At 37.2% G+C, this 24,355-nt stretch overlaps 1 protein-coding gene across 17 annotated transcripts in view; it reads left to right on the top strand.

The window, feature by feature from the left end:
* Positions 1 to 4,008: 4,008 nt before the first annotated feature.
* The window catches only part of LOC141506378 (uncharacterized), a 31,990-nt gene continuing 11,643 nt past the window's right edge, over positions 4,009 to 24,355 (top strand). Inside the window, exons 1-6 of one of the 17 annotated variants that reach the window (XM_074213117.1) lie at positions 4,010 to 4,502; positions 4,674 to 4,745; positions 8,149 to 8,296; positions 10,263 to 10,404; positions 12,684 to 12,751; positions 13,916 to 13,969. In XM_074213117.1, the coding sequence (XP_074069218.1) occupies positions 12,686 to 12,751; positions 13,916 to 13,969 (120 nt within the window). In that variant the 5' untranslated portion in view covers positions 4,010 to 4,502; positions 4,674 to 4,745; positions 8,149 to 8,296; positions 10,263 to 10,404; positions 12,684 to 12,685. The other 16 variants (XM_074213119.1, XM_074213118.1, XM_074213116.1 and 13 more) reach the window with 16 other exon arrangements.

Genomic DNA, 24,355 nt, shown 5'->3' with positions numbered 1-24,355 from the left:
TTCCAATAATTTTCAAATTATCTTTCCTAAGTCTGTTTTCCATATCAGTTGTTTTTTCAATGAGATATTTCACATTTTCTTCTAATTTTTCATTTTTTTGGTTTTGAAGTATTGATTCCTGATTTCTGGTAAATTCATCAATCTCCCTAAATTCTATTCTTTGTCTGAAGGATTTGTTCTCCTCAGAGAGTTTTCTTATCTCTTTTTCCATCTGGCCAATTTTGCTTTTTAAAGCATTCTTGTCCTCAATCACTTTTTGAACTGTTTTATCCATTTGACCTAAGCTGGTTTTTAGCATGCTATTTTCTTCAGCATTTTTTTGGATTTCTTTGACTAAGCTGCTGACTTCATTTTCATGTTTTTCCTGCTTCTCTCTCCTTTCTTTTCCCAGTTTTTCTTCCAACTCCCTCATTTGATTTTCAAAGTCTTTTTTGAGCTCTATCATAGCCTGAGCCCAATTTCTGTTTTTCTTGGAGTCTTTAGATGCAGGAGCTTGTGCTTCTTCATCTTCAGACTGAGTATTTTGATCCTTCTTGGGCTCATTTGCAAAATATTTCTCAATGGTCTTCCTCTTGTTTCTTCGCTTGTTCATTTTCCCAGCCTAAGCCTGCTTTTGGGGGTGCTTCCTGAGCTTTTGGGATACTCCCACAAGGGTCTCAGTGTGTGAGGCTCAGTCCTCCCTCCTGGTCTGTGAATGACCATAAGCGCCCCCTTCTGCCATGGGGCCGAGGTTGGGGGGGGGGGGGCTGTTGTTCTGTGGGGGGGCCTAGACTGGGATCAGGATCTGAATGTGGTCAGAGCCCCAGAGTTCTATTCCAGGGGCAGAGGACAGAGCTGGGCAGTCTCTCTCTCTCTTCACTCCCCTCCCTCAGCTCAGTGGGCTCATGCCCTGGGAGCTCCTGCTTGCTGGCTCCACCTGCTTCTGTTTCCGGGTCTAGGCTGCTCCCTGTGTGCCCCGAGGGCTGGGCTCCATGTGCTCTCTCTGGCAGAGGTCCCCTGCTGTTCCCCCACTTTGTGCCCGGTGCTCCCCGGGGTGCAGCTCAGGAGACTCCCCCACTGCTGTGAGCCACGGCTTCCAGCACCCTGGGGCTGCCTCCGGGAGGCTGAAGTTCTTTTGCTCTGGCGGGCCACCCCTCTGGCGGGCTGGCCCTCCGACCCCGGGGAGCAGAGCCTTTCTGCTCTTTTCCAGGTTACCTTGAGTAGGAGAACTGCCTCACTGGGTCCCTTTGTGGGTTCTGTCTCTAGAAAGTTTAGTTAGAGTCCTTAGTTTATGAGTTTTTATCAGAGAGCTCCTAAGACTGGATCCCTTCATCTATTCTGTTTTTTTAAAGTGTTATTTTTCTTCAGTATTTTTTGTGCCTCCTTTTTCAAACTATTTACTTTTTTTTCATGATTTCCTTGCTTTCCTCTCATTTCTTCCTCCCATTTTTCCTTTACCTCTCTTAATTTGCTTTTTAAAGTCCCTTTTGAGCTCTTCTAGGAATTCTTTTTGGGTTTGAGTCCAATTTACATTTTCCTTTGAGGCTTTGAATGTAGCTGTTTTGACATTGTTTTCTTTTGATTTTGGTTTTGATATTCCCTGTACTATTGTGATTTTTCTGTGGTAAGGTTCTTTTTTGTTATTTTCCCAGTCTATTTCTTGACTTTAAGCTTTATGTTAAAACTGGGCTCTGTTCCTACTGTCCCAAGCTTCAGATTTTTCAACATGCAGTTTTCAGAGCTAGTTCTGGAGATCTGTAAGTTTTCAGCTTTTCCAGCATGGTATGATCTAAATAGAGGTGTGGTCTCTGTTCTCCTAGTCTGTGCTCTGGCATGTGTGCAACCACAAATACTCTTTTCCGCCTAGAAACTGTGTCCAAGTTCCCTATTCCTGCTAGTGCTTCTTCTCGCCCTGCAATACAGAACCATGTATTCAATAGAGTCCTGCTTCCATTGTCAGCAAAGATTCCCTATTCTTCTTCTGACCAATTGTCTGACTCCCTTACTGCCTATGGGTTGAGAACTTTAGAAGCTTCTTCTGCTGATTCTGTCCTCTCCAAGGTCTGCTTCTGGTTTGTCAAGTTCAAACTGCACTGAACTGTGCTCCATTTCCACCTCAATGAGACAAACCTTTCCTACTGATCTTTTAAGTTGTCTTGGGCTATAAAATTATTTTGCTGCATCATTTTATTGGTTCTTCTACGTCAGGAGTGATTGAAAGGTTTTATTTAATATTTGGAGGGGAATTTGAGAGAGCTCAAGCAAGTCCCTGCCTTTACTTTGCCATCTTGGCTCTGCCCATTCCAATACCTTTTAATGAAAATCAAATTTAATGAAAAACTAGCCCAACTTGCTTGGGGTAGGACCTTGGAATATGGTTCCTGTCACAGCATGGAAGTAGGCTGGAGTAAGAGTAATGTGAAAATATTGAGGCAAAACATAGACTAGATCCAGTCTGTGAAGGGTTTTAAATGCCAAAGAGAACTTGTATTTTATCCTATAAGAATAATATGGAAATTACTTGAAGAAGAGAAGTAATGTGCTACAGACTATCCTCTAAAGAGTTCATAGACAACATATAAAATGAACCTGGAAAGCAAGGATGAGAAAGAAGAAAAAGGCATGATGAGTTCAGCCACGGGAAATGAATAGCTGGTCTGAGTGCCTTTCTTAGGTGGAGATTGGAAGAAGCAGTCCACTTTCCACCCTCCCAGCAGAGGAAGGGAGAGACCACAGGGACAGAGGGTACTAACAAAATATGAATCCCAAGGTTAAAGACCATGCTAAATGAAGAGGGTTCCAAGAGTACAATGGTCTTTTCTTACAAGACATTTCAACGTGTATTTTTGATTATTTCTGCTTTAACTTTCTATTTAGTAAATATTATACTATTGTTTTTGCCACCTTGTTTAGGAAATATTTTATGCTTAAGAGTTAATGGGGCAGTTAGATAGAGTACCAGCCCTGGAGTCAGGAGGACCTGACTTGAGTTCAAATCCAGCCTCAGATACTTAATACTATGTGACTATGGGCAAATTACTTAACTCCATTGCCTTGCAAAAATAATAATAATAAAATAGTTAATGGAGTCATGTCTAACTTGTGTAAGTGGAAAGCCCCCCTTGAGATTCAGAAGTTTCAATAGTGACTGTATATAAATATATTTCCCACCCCTCTCCCAGACAAGGCTTCCTATTAAGACCTAGAGAGTGAACTGTAGTAGTTCCTCTGTCTGGGGAACTACCCAGCCATGCCAATAAAGGTATGGGTTGAGTAAATGAGCTAGTCAGTCCAGGAAAAAAGAAAAATCTGAAGAAAGCTGAGGGTTGATGCTATGCCTATCCCTACATCAAAAAGAAATAATTATGTTCTGACTATATTCTTCAACCCCTGCCTGCTAAATATAGCAACTCTTTCCCCATCAATAACTTTCTATTTCTATTTGATAGATCTATTCAATGGAGTTTTTAATATACTTATGTAAAAGTCAGGGAGAAATAAAGATTCTCAAGTTATACCATTAGGAAGATACATCTAGAATCCTCAGGAAAGATGTAATAGTCATTCTTGTGGGGATTCAGTCCAGAAGGAATTGGGAGAGTAATTCCAGAGCATGTGACTATTTTGGTGATCTTTGCTTCCCAGTTCCCAAAGTCCATCTCTTCCTGGTCAACTCATCTCTTTTTAGTCTGAGTAGCAGAAGGAAAACCCCATATCCCAATTAGCCTGTTTTGAATCTTTTATAACAAAATTTTGAATCAATAATCACTGTCATTCTTTTCTCTTTGGCTGATCCCCCAGTTAGGGACAAAACCCTACTGTGATCTTGGACCAAGATTTAATAACTCTATTTGTTTATCTCTCTGTACCACAAACCATTCACTGCCCTCCCTCCCACCCCCACTGACCTTCAAAGCTCTCCTGGTCATAAATAAAGACCCACTCAAATCACCAACCAATTATGACAGGTCATAATTTACTATGAAAACCAGAAATTATGAGCAACTCAAAGATAGAGAAACTGTAGAAAATGTTGGCCAGCTGCAAGCAGAAGCTTGGGGATGGGGATGGGGAGGGAAGTAAACCTTCTCTGTCCGGCTGATGTCAGCTCCCGGGGTTCCAGCCAAATTCTTTCTCTGTGTGTTTGAATAGGCAGAATAGAGAATGGGGATAGCCCTAGCCACAGTGATACTGCAATCTTAACATCATTCAAAATGCCTGCAGGATCATGTCTCTCCTCCAATAGTTATAACCAAGCTCTGCCATCAATCCGTCCTGGTTCCTAACCTCCTTCTAAATCTAGTGCCCCACTGCCTTGCCTAAGGGTTCTTTCCCCCACTCTCTCCTCCTTCTTCCTTTTCTCCAATCCAGAAGGATTAGATTTAACCTTTTAACCTTGGGAATTTCAACTACCCTTTAGGAAATCTGTGTCCCTGAGGTACTAGGGTTACAGAATTTTTTCCCATTTTATTTTACTTTTTCCTTAATTAAAACTCCTTCCCAAACAAAACTTGAATCCTTTGGTGAGTTGAAGGAGAGATTTGTGTATTCCTGGGTCAGAATAGAAATAGGCCAGTGGGATTGCCTTTAGGCTAGATGGTGTAGTAATACCAAACACTGGGGACTGTGTAGGGTAGGGGCAGTAGACTTTCAAGTCCTTAATTCCCTTCCCAATTCTTTCCTTCTTTGGGAAGAACCTAAACTCCTAGCTTGGTGGCTATCTGAAGTACAAAGGCCTTTGGGGAAAGATAAGATTCACCTTAGAGGTAAGATACTTCACTTTCTTTTTTTTTAATTTATTTTTTAAATTTTTATTCATTTGTACATGCATATTTCCAGGTTACAAAATTTCCTTCCACCCTTCCTTCCCAGGCCCTCCCCTCAGTAGGGAACAGTCAGGTTAGCATTTTACATATATATTTTGTTAAACATATTTATAAATTACTATTTTTTGGCATAAGAATTAGGATTAAGGGAAAGAAATACATAAGAGATAATTTTTATAAAGTGTTCATCAGAATTGGTAGGGGTGTTTTTTATTCTGTGTGTTTTGTTTTGTTTTGTTTTTCTTCCTCTGCTTGAGGATAATACAGACCTTCACCAGTCTAATACAGTTGTCCTAGTTCTTTGGACTGCTGAGAAAAGTTGTTTCCATCAAGGTTGTTCATCTCATAATGTTGATGTGTACACCGTTCTCTTGGCTCTACTCCCTTCGCTCAGCATCAAAGTCATTCCGTGCTTCTCTAGAGTCCAAACATTTATGGTTTGTTATAAAACAACAGTATTCCATAGTATTCATGTACCATAATTGTTCAGCCATTCCCCAATTGATGGGCATCCCCTCAATTTCCAATTCTTTGTCACTACAAAAAATGCTGCTATGAATATTTTGGAACATGTAGGACTTTCCCCATTTTTTACAATTCCTTCTGGATATAGTCCTAGAATTGGAATTGCTGGGTCAAAGGGTATGAACAGTTTTACTGCTCTGTAGGCATAGTTCCATATTACTTTCCAGAAAGGTTGGATTGGTTCACAAGTCCACCAGCAATGCCTCAATGTCCCAATCCTCCAACAACCTCTCCAACATTGATCATCTTCCCTTTTTCTCATCTTGGCCAATCTGATAGGTGTAAGATGATACCTCATTGTTGTTTTAATTTGCATTTCTCTAATCAATAGTGATTTGGAGTATTTTTTCATTTGATTATATATAGCTTTAATTTCTTCATTTGAAAATTGTCTGTTCATATCCTTTGATCATTTATCAATTGGGGATTGACTTGTGACCTTATAAATGTGATGCAATCTTCTATATATTTTAGAAATGAGACCTTTATCAGAACTCCTGGTTGTGAAGATTGTTTTCCAGCTTTCTGCTTTTCTTCTAATTTTGGCAGCATTGATTTTATTAGTGCAAAGACTTTTTAATTTAATATGGTCAAAATCATTCATTTTGCAGTTTGCTCTAATTCTTGTTTGGTCATAAATTTATCCCCTTTCCATAGATCAGATGGATAGATCATTTTTTGGTTCATTAATTTAACTATGGCATCACTCTTTATGTCTAAATCCTGTACCCATTTTGACTTTATTTTGGTATAGGGTGTGAAATATGGATCTATGCCTAGTTTTTGCCACACTATTTTCCAGTTTTTCCAACAATTTTTGTCAAATAGTGAGGTCTTATCCCAGAAGCTGATGTCTTTGGGTTTGTCAAATAGTAGATTGTTTACTGCAGTTTCTTTTTTTGTTTGTTTTTTAGGTTTTTGTAAGGCAAATGGGGTTAAGTGGCTCACCCAAGGCCACACAGCTAGGTAATTATTAAGTATCTGAGACTAGATTTCAACCCAGGTACTCCTGACTCCAGGGCAGGTGCTTTATCCACTGTGCCACCTAGCAGCCCCTTCTGCAGTTTCTTTTGAACCTATCCTAATCCACTAATCCATTACTCTATTTCTTTTTTTGAATTTTTTTATTTATTTAAGGCAATGGGGTTAAGTGACTTGCTCAAGTACACACAGCTAGCTTATCAAGTGTCTAAGGTTGGATTTGAACTCAGGTCCTCCTAACTCCAGGGCCAGTGCTTTATCCACTGCACTACCCATTTCTTAACCAGTACCAGGCAGTTTTGATGACTGCTGCTTTATATTATAGTTTGAGATTTGGGAGAGCTAAACCACCTTCCTTTACATTTTTTTCATCAGTTCCCTTGATTTTCTTGCCCTCTTGTGGCTCCAGATGAATTTTGTTACTATTTTTTTCTAGCTCAGTAATATAGTTATTTGGTAGTTTGATTGGTATGGCACTGAATAAGTAATTTGGGTAGAATTGTCATTTTTATTATATTAGCTCAACCTAACCATGAGCATTTGACATTTTTTATTTAGATCTGACTTTATTTGGATGAGGAGAGCTTTATAATTATATTGCTAGTTTCTGGATTTGTCTTGAGGCAGATTCCCAAGTATTTAATGTTGTCTAGTTATTTTAAATGGAATTTCTCTATCTCTTGTTCTTAGACTTTGTTGTTCATATATAGAAATGCTGATGATTTACCTGGTTTTATTTTATATCCTGCTACTTTGCTGAATTTGTTAATTATTTCAAGGAGTTTTTAAGATGATTTTCTTGGGTTCTCTAGGAATACCATCATATCATCTGCAAAGAATGAAAATTTTGCTTCCTCATTGCCAATTCTAATTCCTTCCATTTCTTTTTCTTCTCTTATTGCTACTGCTAGCATTTTTTTTTAGGTTTTTTTTTTTTTTTTTTTTTTTTTGCAAAACAATGGGGTTGAGTGGCTTGCCCAAGGCCATACATCTAGGTAATTATTAAGTGTCTGAGATCAGATTTGGACTCCGGTACTCCTGACTCCAGGGCCGGTGCTCTATCCACTACCACCTAGCTGCCCCCTACTGCTAGCATTTCTAATACTACATTGAATAGTAATGGTGATAATGGACATCCTTGTTTCACCCCTGAATTTATTGGAAATGCTCTGTTTATTCCCATTAAATATAATATTTGTTGATGGTTTTAAATAGTATTTATTATTTTAAGGAAAACTCCATTTATTCCTAAAGGATACTTCATTTTCTAGAAATCTCAAACTACTTTTTCCTCATGGTAGTGAGAGATAGCTAAAACTGTCACCCAGGGTGGAATTTATAGTGTCTTCTGGAAGGTGCCTGAGGGTGAATGGTCACTCAGGAGAAGGGGAGTTGTTTTGATTATCCTCTTTTTTCCCCCCAAAGCAGTGGGGTTAAGTGACTTGCCCAGGGTCACACAGCTAATTAATTAAGTATCTGAGGCCAGATTTGAAGTCAGGTCCTCCTGACTCCAGGACTGGTGCTCTATCCACTTCACCACTTAGCTGCCCCTGATAATCCTCAAAGACTTTTTTCTGTTGACTGAAACAAAATCTATCATATATTTTGGGGAACTTAAGTGTAAGAGCTAAGGGACTGTGTGTGTGTGTGTGTATTTTCTAGAACACACATTATAGCAGTAATGAGCCTCAGGTCAATTATATACATACCTTCTTTTAAAAACAATTATTAAAAGGGTCAAGGCAGACATCCTAGCTCACTTAAACATGACTTGTAGTTAATGTAAATCCAATTCCTTTCATGATCAAGCCATTTTCTTATCAATTATCTATTACAGGATAATTGTAGCATCATAATCTGTTGTCATAGTAATAAGATGACATCAGGCAGGCAAACTAGGCTTCTGACTACTTTGTAAAAATAACAAGACTTCACTAATACATTGAACCAGCTCTGGGAAATAAAACGGAGGTCACATTCAGAAGGTAAGCCTAGAGCAATTATATAATAGAGCTGACTGATAGAACAGAATTTCTGGGAAGTAAGATTTTATTCTCAGCCTCTTTTTCCAATTTGTTTTGATTTATGGATAAATTTAGATCTGATTCTTTCCTTACAAAATGGACACATGGCTCCTGTAATTGGAGAGAAACAGAGCCCTTTGAAAAAGAAATAGTTTGTCTTTCCCAGATAAAGTACTTTAGCTCTAGAGGGATTTCTAATCTTTGGTAGGGAAGAAAAAGCTGTTTAGGATTGGGCATATTTTAGTCCTCCTTGCATAAATAATGGAATGATTGATTTGAGTCTTTATGGAGGAAAAGGGCCTAAATTAGAGGGAAAATGCTACCTTTTGCTGCAGTCTTCACTTTTTTTCCTATTTAAAAAATGGATTCTTTGGGGAATTTTTTTATAGCACAATTTTTATATATTCTTTATACATCCCCCCCCCCCAGCTTTCAAATGTCCTCCCATATAACAACAAAAACAACAACAATAAAACCACAAAGCAACCTGAGTTGACATTCTGTACTTCCAGTACCTCATCTCTCTATCCAGGAGAGGTATGCTTGTACTTCTGTTCTCTGGAGACAGCTATTTTAATGTAATCAGAGACTGGTAGCCTTTTAGTCATTTTTTTCTCTATTATTGCTGTCATTATGAAAAATGTCTTCTTGTTAAATGCTGTCTTCATAGGCATCACTTTTTACAAATCTTCCAAGTTTGTTCAGATTTTTCATATTTCTAATTTCTTTTAGTGTAATAATAATACATGCTACAATTTGGTCATTCCCCAATTTGTGAGCACATAACTTTCTCCCCAGTATTTGTTTTTGTTTTTGTTCTTTGTTTTTGATTACCAGAAAAAAGAGCTACTATAAAACTTTTTATATCTGGGGCCTTTCCTTTATCTCCTTATATAGTACATGACCAGGATACTGGGTCAAAGAATATGAACACCCTAGTGACTTTTCTCCTATAATTCCATTTCTATCCCCTACTAAAATAACTGGCACAAATTGGAGCCCCACCCACACACCCTATTAAAGTGCTTGCTTATCTGCCAATCCTTCACCAACATGAAGAACTTTCTTTTTTTAAAATCATCTTTTGCCAGTTTGCTAGCAAACAGCCTCAGAGTTATTTTAATGTGTATTTCTCTTATTACTGAGTTGAAGCATTATTGAATAATTTTAATTTCTTGTAAAAAAGTATTTGTCCATATCCTTTTGACCATTTCGGGGAATGTTACTTCTCTATTTCTCCATCTAGAATATGATGTCCACAAGTACCTTCCAGACATTTTTCATTCCACCCACTGAACTAAGATTTGATGAAATAGTGTAAAAACTTTTCTGTGCTTTCTCCCCTGGGAAGTTTACTGGATGTAAAAAAAAAAGAGAAACATTGATAAAAAATTTCATATTAAAATGAAAAAAAAAAGAAAAATTGATAATTTATTAAAAAAAGATAAGATTTTATTTAAAAAAAGAAAATTTAGGGGGCAGCTAGGCAGTGCAGTGGATTGAGTGATGCCTGGAGTGGGGACAACCTGAGTTATGTGACCTTGGGGCCAGGCATTTAACCCTATTGCCTCACCAAAAAAACAAAACAAAACAACAAAACAAGACCAAAATACTCTACTATAAAAAATTTTACCTGGATGTAAATCATTTTTATTTTTATTTTCTTACAAGACAGCCTTTATTTCTTCACACAGAAAGAATGGGTTGGGGAACTCCTAGGAGTCTATAAATAACTGGGGGGAAAAGAAACAATTAAAAACTCAAAAAACCCTAAGGGATTTACAGGATCCCAAGATCCCTTTGGGCAAAAAATGCATCATCTCAATCTCTACTAGACAGTAACTTCCTGGAAGGGAAAGATTGTTTTAAACTTGTGATTCTTCAGAAATGACCTATGGTGACCTTAGGTAAATCTCTATCCTCTCAGAATCTGAGAAGTATTAGTCTCACCTCAAAGAATATCTAATGAGTAGAAGGCAGCAAAACTCTTGACTAAGGCACCCTCCAGCCTATTTCTTGAAGTATCTTATTCTACTGTGGGACAGTTCTACTGGAAATTCAATTAAACTGTAAGTGTTTACTGTATATAAAATACTATGCTTTGTTGTAAATGTAAAGATAAACTATTTTTATAGTTTTATAGTTTTATATGTTCCATTGGTTTACAGACTAAAGGGTGGGTATGGGGAATGTTAGGAGCATTTTTATCATTAACCTGGAAGGGAGGGAAGTAGTGGAAAGAGGGCTGGATTTGAAGATAAGTACAAATTCTGGGTCCACCCTCTTTGTTATTTGGTGGTTTCCTCTCCTATAAAAGAGAGGGTTGGCCTAAATGATCTTTAAAATGCCTCCAGCTGTAAAAGTTCTCTGTTTTTGGGTTCTGAGATGTAGAATTTAGCTACCCTCCTTGGCAACACTTTCTACCTTGGAGGAGCACTGACTCTAAGGAAATTTTTTTATATTGAGAATTTTTTTGAATGTATTATTTATTTTAAACATTCCTTTTTTTTTTATTCCAAATTTTCTCCCTCCCTGGAAACCTTCCTCAAGCTGCTAAGAAGACTAGTAATAGATCAGTTATATGTTGTGAAATCAGTATTTATTGAAAATATTATATATTGTCAAAGTCATACATAATGAATAATGGATTCAACTGATAAAAAATGTCTATTGAAATGTATCTCAAGAATTGTTTACTCATTCTTCAAGGGTCATTAATATTTTTTCCAATTACATGTTAAAAACAATTTTTAACCTTTATTTTTTACAATTTTGAATTCCAGATTATCCTACCTTTCAAGCCCTCCCCCCCTCCTCATTAAGGCAAGCAATTTGATAAAGGTTATTATGCATGTGCAGTAATGCCAAACATATTAAGCTTCAACTCATGAACCACCTCATACTGGAAGCTTTTCACAACATCAAGATCTAAAGCTGGACAGGTTAAAACCTCTCATTTTACAGAGGAGAAAACAGACCCAGAGAGGTTTCAAGACTTGAACCCAGGTTTACTCCTTCCATTGTATCATGTTGTCTTCCAGTTCTCATGTGAAATGATTATCATTTGACCTATTGAGTATCTATTGAGCACATAAAATATATACCAAGCCCTGAGCTAGACCCTGGAGATAGAAATTCAAAGAATGCAGCAATCCCTACTCTCAAGAATCTTCTGCTCTAAAGGGGTAGACAAATATATTCAGAAGAAATATTTTACTCTTTCTTAGTCTTTGTAACCCTAGTGCCTGACTCCTAACAGGTCTTAATAAATGTTTGTTGGGTGGGACTAGATTGGTCAGCTGAGTGAGGGCCCTTAATCACCAAGCCCAAGCTGAGCTCTCACACCTGGCCCTTTTTATCCTCCTATTATTTCCGTCCCATATCCCACTTGTTCTTTTCTGGGGAGGGGGAGGAGTAAAGGGGAAGGAGAGTTTAGAAGAGGGAGAGGAGGAGGAAGAAGAGTGGGCAGGTTACAGGACTGCTCCCCTAGTGATCCTGGCCGAATGATGGAGGGGACAACGGAGGGCAGGAGAAAGAAGAGACCGGGATGTTATAGGAGGGGTTGGAGGCCACCAGGTCCAGGTAGCTGAGCTTGGGGGGGGGGGGGGGGGGGGGGTTACCTGGGCAAAGACATCCTTCACTTCCCCTGGCCCCAAGGGCTAGATGTAAATAGAAGCCTCTTCTTATCCCATCTTTCCCAATTTGGGATTGGTGGAGGAGGGAAGGAGACTTGAACTCAACTTTGTAGGCCAAGAAGGTGCTCTGCTCACATTGAGGGAAGAAATTCTTATTTGGACACTGAATGATCTTTGAGGGTCCCCTTCCATCTCTAGGTCATCATATATATTTGCCTGACTGAACAGAAGCAAATTCTACCTTCCTTCTGTAATATATATATATATATATATATGTATATATATATATATGTATACACACATGTATTTATATATAAAATGTATGTATGTATTTATATAGTTTTCTCTTCCCTCCAATTAACAAATCAGGTGAATCAATAGCTCTGTCTCTAATCAATTAGTTGACTTTCTCAGGGTGTGCAAGTAATCTTTGTGTGAGGTTACTTCATACTATCAAAAGGATCATTCCTTTTAGTCTTGGGAAACTTTGAATTTAATATTGGCCTCAAAATAAAGTTAATAATAAATGTCCACTCTAGTTAGTATTTTACACATCCCTTCACCAGCTTTGTTTAATATATATTAATATATATATACATATATACATATATGTATATATTATACATATATATATACATACATATATATATATATTTATATATGTATGGGATGCCCTTGTGCTTTGCTATATTTTTGCTTTTTTCCATTGGCAGACATGTGCGATCTGATAGCTTCAGATAAAAGCCCAGATTTTGTGGAGAAATTGACTCACAAATACAAGGTAAAAAAACATCCTTTTCTGAGGTGATGGGGGTTTTTTTGTGTCAATGCCAGTCTATACAATTGTAGGATTACAAGTATAGGGCTGAGAGGGATATTGGAGGTCATCAAATGTAACCCCTTTAGTTTATGGAAGAGGAAACGGGCTCAGAGGAGTTAAGTGATTTGTCCAGGATCAAACAGCTTGTAAGGGCTGGAGGTGGGATTAGAATTGTTATCTTGGACATCTTTCCTTCCTCTGCTGGTCTTTAAAATGGGAGTCAACTGTGCAGCAAATCTGTGTCCTCCTCCCCCTCCTCAAATTATTGTGAAACCTTGTATAGTTCCATTTGGAGATCTTATCACCTTATCACCTATGACCCTAAATTGACATATTGATTTCTAGTTATGATTGTTATAAATTTCTCCATTATTTAGCACTACTCCATTTAAACTGTGAGAGCTCATGTTTGCTTTTGATTTTCCCTGGGGAAAAATGAAATAGTATTCACCAAATTCTATTTTTTTTTTAAAGAGAAAATTTAGATGGAGCTACCTTTGAAAAGATCATTTTAATACTAATTATTTGGACCATAATAGTGGTTATAACATTAGTCTTTTAACCAAGTCAGTGCATTGAAAACCATTTTAAAGAAAAGCAAAATTCATATTTCCATGATTACTAACACCTAAAGAATTTATTACCCCGACTCTGACTTTTTTTTCAGGTGTTTTTTTTTTTTTGGCAAGGCAAATGGGGTTAAGTGGCTTGCCCAAGGCCACACAGCTAGGTAATTATTAAGTGTGTCTGAGGCTGGATTTGAACTCAGGTACTCCTGACTCCAGGGCCTGTGGTCTATCTACTGCGCCACCTAGCTGCCCCCTAAAGAATTTATTAAAAGGAAACATGCCTAGTTTTAACTTCTGGCTCTTAACTTCATCTCACAAACTGTTTTTGGGGAGGATGAGGAAGGATAATAATATTTAAATCAGTTTGCTTATTTTCTCTGATACATTTTAAAATATTGTTCTGAGAAAAGGTCCATAGAGTTCACCAGACTTCCATAGAAGACTTTGACATCAACAAGGTGATGAACCCTTGATCTGGTCTATCATAGCCAGATTGATCAGTCAAGTGTTTTAAGTTTTATTTTGAATTTTATAAACTTATCTTTTTCTTTTAAAGCAAAAATGCAAAATCGAGTCAAGTACTGATTCTGAATCTGAGACCACTGCAGAGGTAATGTCCTTGTCTTGACTGTCTAGTTCACAGCTTTTGCCTTCTTTTTGTGTTTTGCTGGTCAGAAGATTTTTCTCTGATTCCTTAATTCCTTCTCTTTTTCATCATATAAAGAAACAGAATGGTTCTCATTTTTTTCTCCTTTTAAAGCTCTGATATTTAAACTAAATGACATACATCTCTTTTAATTTTTCTACTTTTGCAAATAAATGTTAACTCCCATCTCTTCCTTCCTCATAGCTTTTCTTAAAATCTATTATATATTTTCCTTTTTCGTCATAGGAATCCAGTAGCTTTCCACCCTCCATCTTATTTTTGGTTTGGCCCTGAGGTTTCAGCCCAGCTTGCTACTTACTATTGTAGCTTTGCAGTTGCTCTGAAACTCAATCTTAGTTGTTTGGGACAATGAGAAGTTAAATTACTTCTTCTGTTTTTCTCCTAGAAAGCTTATCTACTTAATGATGTCACCCTTGGTTTATAGTTCCATGAATGAGGATAATTCTCATGGTAAATCCCTAGAGGTTCTAAGACATAATTCACATAATATTTTCATGGACAGACCATGGACCAACCATTCATGTGTAGGCTGGGATTGATTCTTCTTGTTCATAAACAGAGCTTCTATGGAAAAGGAAAGCAACTACACCCAAATGAGTCAAGCATCCAGAGCTCCAATAAACCTACTGTTCTTTCATAGGTGGAGGTGAGAGAAAAGCAAAGCTAGAACAAGTCTACTCATGCATGGAGGTTTAGCATATATAATTTCTAATGTTAAAGTGTAATTGCATAGGGACTCATATATTTGGGGAGGTCCCAGGGATGTGTAAACTTAGTGAAGGTAGTCCTGACCAGTCATTTGTTGGGTTAGCAGATATTAAGCTTGCCTTTTGGTGCCCACTCACTTCCTTTTGCTGGATAGCATTTAAAAATAGAAATACTAGATCCTATCCAGAGTTTTACTTAGAAATAAAGGACAATGTTTATTATTCTTTGCAATTGCTTTGAAACATTTATATATTACACAAATGAGTTATTTTTTCTGCATAAATATTAAACAATTTTTCAGTTTCTACATTTTGATTAAGAAACTCCCCTAACTGATCATGTGATACCTTTTGACATTTGTTATAAACATGACCATATTGTGTAAAATAATCCTTTCCACTACCATTTCTGCTTTTGAGGTCTTCTTTTAGTTCTCTGAAGGCTGCTAATCTTCTATTGCTTGGATTATCTAATGGACTAGGATAAGATTTTAGTTCTTGAAAGAGAACCTAATCTAGGTTTGCTCTACTGACACATGAGCTCTTAATGCTTTTCATTAGTCACAAATAACTGTTTGCATGAATAATGCATAATTTTTTTTAAAACAGATGAAGCTTCTATTAACATAAACATGTTTGTCTTTCTGAAATATTTTTCCTTCTAAGTATTTAGCTGGATTTTGTAGCTATTATTGTTATTTATGAATCACTCCTTCTAGACTCACATATACCTCACATATACTCAACCTTGGCACTTGAAGGCTGAGGTCCCCTAAAGATGGGGCTGCTTCCTAAATACTCTTAACAATGTAGCTTCTAGGCCACCATTAGTCTGCTTTCCATTAACATTTAGCCAATAAAATCAATAAATTTTTATCTTTTTAAAAATTCTGAACTTAACAAATACCCTGAAAAAGTTATTTCCCCAAAAAACCTACAGAGTTTATATATGAAAACATGACACTATTTCATTCTACTTAAGCAAAAAAACAAAACAAAACAAAAACAAAGCAACCCAAGATTGATAGATTCAACTCCTTACTCTCTTTGATTGTCTGTGCTCATTTCTGAACTTCCTCCTTCACTCCCCTGCACTTTAAAAAACTTTTCAGTGGTGCTTCTCTTTTTTTCTTTTCTTCTGGTATCATTAGTTCTATGTCCTTCTTCTCCCCCCCACCCCCCCACCCCACTAATACTGCTAAGCATTCCATCTTTTAAAGACAGAACCCTTGTTACAAATAAGCAGTGTCACAGAAAATATCCTTAAAGTAGTTATGTTGAAAACCATGTTTTACCCCTTTGCACCTTGAGTCCTTTGCATCTCCAATATGAGGGAGTTGCTTTGTAGTCTTCTGGAGAGATAGTTGATCATCATTTTGATCAGAATTTTGATATCTTTTTAAAATTGTTGTTTTGTTCACTTTGCATCAAATTCCTAGGAACATCTGTAATAATCTTTTTTCATTTCTTATGGCACAATAAAGTTCTATCACATACCACAATTTATTCAGCTGTTCCCCTATTGGTGGGTATTTACTTTAGTTTCCAGTTCTTTTCTTTCCTTTTAATTTACCCCTCTCAATCAGGAAGCTTATTTGCTATTATTCTTTCACTGGTTTTACTGTCCCTTTTGACCCCTGCTCCTTTTCTGTCCCTGTCTTATTTCTCTGTTAGGTTTGATTGATTACTATATACCAAACCATGTGTACTGTTATTCAATCTGTCCATTTTAGAGAAGAGTCAGGTTCATCTGATATCTTTCCCACATCTCTTCATGTTTCTTTAATCTTCTCAGATACCACAATTATAAGAAATAATATGTTCTACCCTCTTCTTCCTTTTTTATGCACTAGGTCTAGGATATTCCTTTTAACCCTTTCTTTTCTCTTTTAAAACCTTATGAATAAAACATATCCACTCCCTTGTTCTCTGATTTCTTTTTGAAGTCATTTTTTTGTTTTGTTTTTGCAAGGCAATGGAGTTAAATGACTTGCCCAAGGTCACACAGCTAGGTATTTATTGTTTGAGATCAAATTTGAACTCTGGTCCTCCTGACACCAAGACTGGTGTTCTATCCACTGAACCATCTAGCTGTCCCTGAAATCATTAAAGTTCTGAAGGAATGGTTTTTTTTTCCTCTCCCTGCATGAATGTTAACTCTTCAACATCACATAGAATCTTCCAATTGTTCAGATAAATTTACCTTTCTAGGTTTGTGTTAAGACTTGTGTTTGCATTTTAAAGTTCCTATAAAAGATCTAGTCTTTATCTGGACTAGACCCTTATTTTCTGCCTGCCTCAGTTCCTCATCTATAAATGAAGTGGAGAAAAAGATAACAAATACCAGTATCTTTGCCAAGAAAATCTCAAACTGGGATCATGGAGTTCGACTTGACTGAAAAGTGACTGATAAAAATGTATCCAATATCTTGGAATTTCCCAGTAGAATTATACTCAGTGTTAAAGAGCAAGTTATTCTCCATTATAAACCTATTTAAAAAATTTTCAGGATCTAGATCTCTTATTATAGTGGTTCCTACCAGGTCTTCTGTGAATTCTGATCATGGTTCTCTGATAGTTTAACTCTTTCTGGCTACCTACAGTATTTTTTTTCCCCTCTAATATGGAATCTCTGGGCTTTGGCCATAATATTCTTGGGATTTTTTGCTTTATTTTAGAAGGAGATTGGGGGGTTCTTAATTTCATTTTACCTTTTGACTCTAATATATCAGAACAGTTTTTATTTATGATTACTTGAAATAAAATGTCCAGATTTCTTTAAAAGAATCATTGTTTTTAGAGATTTCAATATTTATTTTATTTATTCTTTTTTAAGGTATTTTATTTATTCTTGACCTATTTTGCAGGTCAGTTATATTTTTAGCATATATTTTACATTAAAATAATGTTTTTAATCTTTTGGATTCTCTCATAGAAACATTTGATTTATCTTTGGTCTACTGTAATTTTGGGGAAAATTCTTAATTGGGTAAGGGTTATCACTTTCTGTTCTAAGCCATTTACTTTTCCTTTGCAGAAAATCCATTTTTTACCCCCAGTTTTTGTTTGCAATTGTTATGGGATTTCTTTCTTCTTTTTTTTTTGCAGGGCAGTGGAGTTAAGTGACTTGCCCAAGGTCATACAACTAGGAAATTATTAAGTGTCTGAGGCTGCATTTGAACTCCAGTCCTCCTTACTCTAGGGTCAGTGCTCTATCCACTGGGCCACCTAGCTGACCCTTAGGGATTTCTTGGTTGGATTTTGAGGCTTCTCTGATCCTGTTATTTTTTTTTGCCTTTTAGAATGAATAACATTTTAAAATGAACTTTTAATTAATGTGTTTTGTTTTTACATCACCAATTTCCCTTATTATTTTAACCCCTCCTTCAAAGAGTCAACCTATGCAACAAAAATTTTAAAGACCAAAAAACGGAAAAAGAAAAAGGGAGAGAGGAAATTAACATAGTTGATTAGTACAGCAAAAATAATTAAATCTGAAGATATATGCAATGATCCATATTTGTGGTTCTACAAAATGGGGTGGAGTGGAGGTATCTAGGTGACTTAGTGGTCTCGGAGTGAAGAAAACTTTAATTAAACTCAGCCCCACTTGGGGCAGCTCAGTGGCATAGTAGATAGAGCACCGACCCTGGAGTCAGGAGGACCTGAGTTCAAATCCTGACTCAGACATGTAATAATTTACTAGTTGTGTGACCTTGGGCAAGTCACTTAACCCCATTGCCTTGCAAAAACCAAAAAAATAAAAAAAATTGACCCCACTTACTAGCTGTGTGACTTGAATAAGTCATTTGATCTCTGTTTGTCTCAGTTTCCTCATCTGAAAGATGAAACCTTGCTAGCACCTACCTCCAGGGTTGTTATGAGAATCAAAGGAGATAACATAACTACTTAGCAAAGTATTTGGCACATAATAGGTGCTAAATAAATATTTTTCAAGCCATTCTTGTTTTTTTTTTTAACTTTGAAATATTCAGTTGAATTTTGTGTGTATGGCTCTTTGTGATTATATTCTTGTATTTACTGGACACATTTTCTTAGATCTATTTATTTCACTCAGCATCAGTTCATATAAATCTTTGCTTCCCTGTATTCATCATCCATATATCATCTTTTATAGCATAGTAATATTCTGTGATATTCAATACCACATTTTGTTTAAACCATTCCTCCATTTATGGGTGTATACCCTGTGTCCAATTCTTTGCTGCTTCAAAAAGTTCTGCTGTAAATAGTTTGTACCTATGGAGATTTTCTTATCAGTTTTCTCTTTGACCATCGGAATTTGGGAGCAAAGGGTGTGGATATTTTAGTTGCTTTATTTGTGTATTCCAAAATGGTTATTCTGATTGACAATTATACCAACAATGCACTTGTGTACCTCTCTCCCCACCATCCTTCAACATTGTTTCTTCCCATAAGTCTTTTCTCATCTTTTTCTTTTGTTTTTTTTGCAAGGCAGTGAAGTCAAGTGATTTGCCCAAGAGCATACAGCTAAGCAATTATTAAGTGTCTGAGATAGGATTTGAATCAGGTCCTCCTGACTCCAGGACTAGTGCTCTATCCACTTTACCACCCAGCTGCCCCAGTCTTTTCTCATCTTTGCCAATTTGTTGGGTATAAGGCAAAAAATATCTGGCTTGATTTACATTATCTATTGACCACTTATCTATAATTCCTTTATCTCTTCTCCTGTTCCTCTCTCCAGGAACTAAGATTCCTTAAAAGGGGCTATTTGCCAGGGTCAGACTTTACCTACCATTCGGTTTTTGTTTTTGTTTTTTAGATTTTTGCAAGGCAAATGGGGTTAAGTGGCTTGCCCAAGGCCATACAGCTAGCTAATTATTAAGTGTGTGAGACCGGATTTGAACCCAGGTACTCTTGACTCCAAGGCTGGTGCTTTATCCACTACGCCACCTAGCCACCCCTACCATTTGGTTTTGGGGTGAGATAACTGGCCCTGTTAGTTCTTACTTTGTTTTACCTAAACTCCACCACCCAGAAGGAAACCTCCCCTGGATTTTTGTGGTAATAGAGCCCCTACTGTGGGTTTCTGACCACTCTGAGGCTACCTCCAGATACAGAACTATGCAAGCTTTACCTGTCTTTGTTCTGTTGAACTAGGAAGAGCTTGCCTATGCTGGTACTGACTCCCTCTCCTATTACCTGCCTGTGAGCTTTGAAATCTGACTTTCTATGCAATTCTGAGATATGCCACTCATCATGGTTTCCATTTGAATTTCTTGATCATTATTTTGTATGGTGAGATTTTTAGGTTTTTGCTTGAGTAACTATCTGGGAGCTAAGACTGTCTGTTTCCATTCAATTTGATCATATCCTCTAGAAATGCCACTCAAAAGTATTTATTCAAATAGCAAGAACAATATAAACTAAAAAGCAAGATCAAAGCAACATTATCACCAATATACATAGTATCTATTGGGGAGAGTAAGACCAAACTTAGAGGGAATATATAACCAAGGTAACTTGAACTGGCTTCCCAAGTTCACCAGAGCGAGTGGTGGTCTAGGCTGGGCCACTTCACTGCTAGGCTTGGCTAGTTCATCAAAGTGTGCAGGAAGGCATCACAGCTAGACAGACCAGTTTGCTTGAGTCGACTTATTTTCTTGTCTGGGTTGCTCTGTTGCTAGGACATGTAGCTCCTCCAAACAGCTAGGCTTGTTCTTTGAAGGCGTTAATAGTCTCCTCTCTAACACTTTTGACTCATCATATGTTATGTTCTGCCCTTTTAGAAAGGGCAATGAACTTTTGCCCACGATTAGCAAAAAGCTCTCCAGTCCTGTTTCCTTGGCTCCTGCTTCGTGGATTTCTTCACCTCTGAATTGATAGTTTACTTAGGAAATTTTAAATGGAGGCAGGCACACCCGATTCTTTAGATAATCACAGGAAAAGAAGAGGAGTGGCAGAGGGAAATATGGAAGCAATCACACTTTAAACTCAGAGTATGAGGATAAAACTCACAGTACAGAGACAAGTGACTAAAAGTGGGGAGGGCTATAGAAAGAGTAGCATGGAGAAGGGGAGAAGCTTGGAGTCAGGAGTATGAGGTCTCATTTTTATAGGGGTTTTGGGGTTTAGAGAAAAAGACCAACTCCCATCTACCACTTCGGGGGTGGGGTGGGGTTGGTTCATGAAATATCCTACCTAGGTGACTACTCCTTATTAGTATCTACTGGATCCTCTTCCAGATCAAAGCCCCTAATCGTAGTTGTCCCTTTTCTATACTTATTTTACTCAGAGATGTCATGAACTCCCGGAGATTTAATTGCCAGCTCTAGGTTAGTGATTCTCCAATATATTTATCCTGCTCTGAGCTCTCATAAAATAAACTCTCTTCAGACATCTTGAATTGAATGTTCAGTAGCCAACTTAAATTCAATATGTCCAAAACATAGCTCATTTTCTTCCCCCCAAATCCTCCCTCCCTTCTACTTTCTCTATTTCCATAGAGGAAAAGGCAACACTATTCCCTCAGTCCCTTAGGTTCTATTGCTTTAAAAATTATCTAACCATGATCTCTTTCTGCCATTGACTATTATGAACTGAAAACTTAAAAAAAATCTGTTTATATAGTTGTTCTCTACCTTATTTTTTCTTCTGTCATGTCACATAAATATTTTTCATGTTTATTGTTTCTTATGGCATAATAATATCTCAACCATAATTTGTTTGGCCAGGTTTTCAACATTTTCTTATTGCAAAAAAGAAATTTAGGAATGTGTTGATATAGATACAGGTTGATAATAGTATCATTTCATATACTAGTCATTCTATCAATGGTCAAAAGGTATGAATGATTTTATAGTTGTTTTCTATGTAATTCAAAATTGTTTCCTGAAAAGTTTGGATAATTGGTCGAATCTATTACAAGTTTATATCATCTAATTTTAATTTGACTTCTAATTGTTGTACAAGAATCCTTTTATTCTTATTTGATTGACTGTTAGATTTCCCCATGGTGGCTGTTGCAAACCTTATCAGATCTCCAGTTTCTCAATCCCTGTTCTAAGTCTCCAACAAGTGACTTTGATTCCTTTTTTTTTTTACCTTGTTTTGGATTTTTGCAAGGTAATGGGGTTTAAGTGACTTGCCCAAGGTCATGCAACTAAGTAAGTGTTGTCGGCAGCTGGATTTGAATTCAAGTCCTCCTGACTCCAGGACTAGTGCTCTGTCCACTATGCTACCTAGCTTGCCCCCTTAATGACTTTTTTATGAGGCTACTGGACATGAGCTCATCTTCTCTACTGTTGATGTTCAGTAATTTTTCATGTAATGTCCAACTCTTCAAGAACCTATTTGTGGTTTTCTTAGCAAAGATATTGGACTTTTCATTTCCTTCCTTTCTTCTCCTTTCAGCTCATTTTAGTTGGTGAGGAAACTGAGGCAAGTAGGGTAAAGTGACTTGAGCATCTAACTGCCCATTCTTACTGGTAGACATTTCAAAATTCTGTGTATTTCATCTTTTGGTGTTTTTTTCCCCCAGCATTAGAGGATAACCTGACCTTTCTGCTAGGGTCCTCTTTGTGCTCTTTATCATTCCCTTGTTCAATCAACTGTTCCTATCTCTCATACCCTCAATATCTTTCTATGTACTTTTTCCTTTCCTAATGCCTACAAATGTGAAAAGGTCTCTGTCATCCTTAGAAAGTCTTTAATCATTTCCCTTAGCTTTCTTTCATATTTCTCCATTTTACTATTAAAAAACCAGTAACAACCCAATTCAGCTGCCTCTGCTTTCACTTCTTAACCCTTTGAATCTGACCCATGACTCTCCTGAAGATTATCTTAATCCATGGTCCTAATGGTTTTTCCTAGTATTCATCCTGTTTGACTTTTCTATAGCTTTTGCACCCCATTTATCATGTTCTCTTCCTAAGAACTCTCTCCTGTCTCTTGGCTTAATTCCTGCTTTACTGTATCTTTTCAATCTCTTTTGTTGATTTATTCCTAACCTCCTACACCTCAGTCTGGTAGTGATGATGAAGAATGAGAGCCCATGTTTATTATATAGTATGCTTTAAGGTTTACAAAATGCTTTATTAATGTGATCTCATTTTAATTCTCACAGCAATTCTGGGAGATGTAGGTACCATTATTATCTCTATTTTATAGATAAGAAAACTGAGTCAGATATTAAATGATTTACCTAGCCAGACAGTTGGTGTCTGAGGCCAAATTTGAACTTGTTTTCCTTATTCTAGATCCAATAATTTATCACTGTGCTATTATCTAGCTGCCTTGAAGGCTCTCTCCTGGGCTCTCCTAACTCTCCCATATTCCTCCCCACGCACGCACTCCTCTCCTTTTCTCCCTCCTTTCCTCATCTTCCCTTGTTCTCCCTCCTTTTCTTCCTTCTCTCTCTCTCTGTTTCCTTCTTTTTCCTCTCCCTTCCTCCCTGTGTCCCTCCCTCTTTACTCCCATTTCTCCCTTCTTCTCTCCTTCCTTTCCTCTCTCCCTCTTTCCTTTCTCTTTCTTCCTTCCTTCCTTCTCTTTCTCTCTCCCTCCCCCTCCCTCCTTAACTGTCCTCCCACTCTTTTTTCTTTCCTCCCTCCTCCTTTCTACTTCCCCTTCTTCTTTTCTTCTCTCTTTCCTTCCCTATCTCCATCTCTTCTTCTCCTTTCCCTCTCTCCCTCTCTTTCTCACTCTTCCCCCCCCCATTCTCTCATCTAATTCTGTGTTCAGTTATCTCCTTTATGCTGATGAACTTCAAATTTGAACCATAATTTCTCTTCTGATCTCCAGTCCCACATCACCTCTCACCTATGGGACAAGTCTATTTGTATAATCCTGTTTATACTTCTAATTCGGCATGTCTCAAACTAAACTTGTCCCTTCTGCGCATTCTGCACATTTTCTTTTCCAGGTTTCCCTGTCCAAGGGTACTACCAACTTCCTAGTCACTAGAATATTTTATTTTGTTTTTAAATTCAGAGGTGTATCTCGTTATTCTCCCTCCCCATAACCAATCAGTTGCTACATCCTATTCTGTCTCTACACCATACCTCTTAAACAAGTTTCTTTCTCCTACTCATATTATCAGCACCCTTATTTAGGCATTATTACTACCTCCCTGGACCCTTTTTAATAGCTTCCAGTTTCTTGCCTCCAGACTCTTCCCCTCTTCAGGACTTTTTTTGCACAACTTCTAAAAATCTTCAATGATTCCTGATTGCTTCTAGGATAAAATGTCAGTTATGATTATCATCACTGCAAGGCTCTTTGAGATGGATCTCAGAACATAACTTTATTTTTTTGTGTTTTTCTTTTTTAAATTAATTTTTATTAAAGATATTATTTGAGTTTTACAATTTCCCCCCCAATCTTACTCCCCCCACCCCAGAAAGCAATCTGTCAGTCTTTACTTTGTTTCTGTGTTGTACCTTGATCCAAATTGGGTGTGATGAGAGAGAAATCATATCCTTAAAGAAGAGAAGTCTAAGAGGTAACAAGATCAGACAAAAAGATATCTGTTTTTTTTCTAAATTAAAGGGAATACTCCTTGCACTTTGTTCAAACTCCACAGCTCCTTATCTGGATACAGATGGCACTCTTCTTTGCAGACAGCCCCAAATTGTTCCCAATT

This window comes from Macrotis lagotis, chromosome 1 (assembly GCF_037893015.1).
Source record: "Macrotis lagotis isolate mMagLag1 chromosome 1, bilby.v1.9.chrom.fasta, whole genome shotgun sequence".
In the NCBI taxonomy this organism is placed as follows: domain Eukaryota; kingdom Metazoa; phylum Chordata; class Mammalia; order Peramelemorphia; family Peramelidae; genus Macrotis; species Macrotis lagotis.
This window is presented reverse-complemented; position numbering and strand designations above follow the sequence as displayed.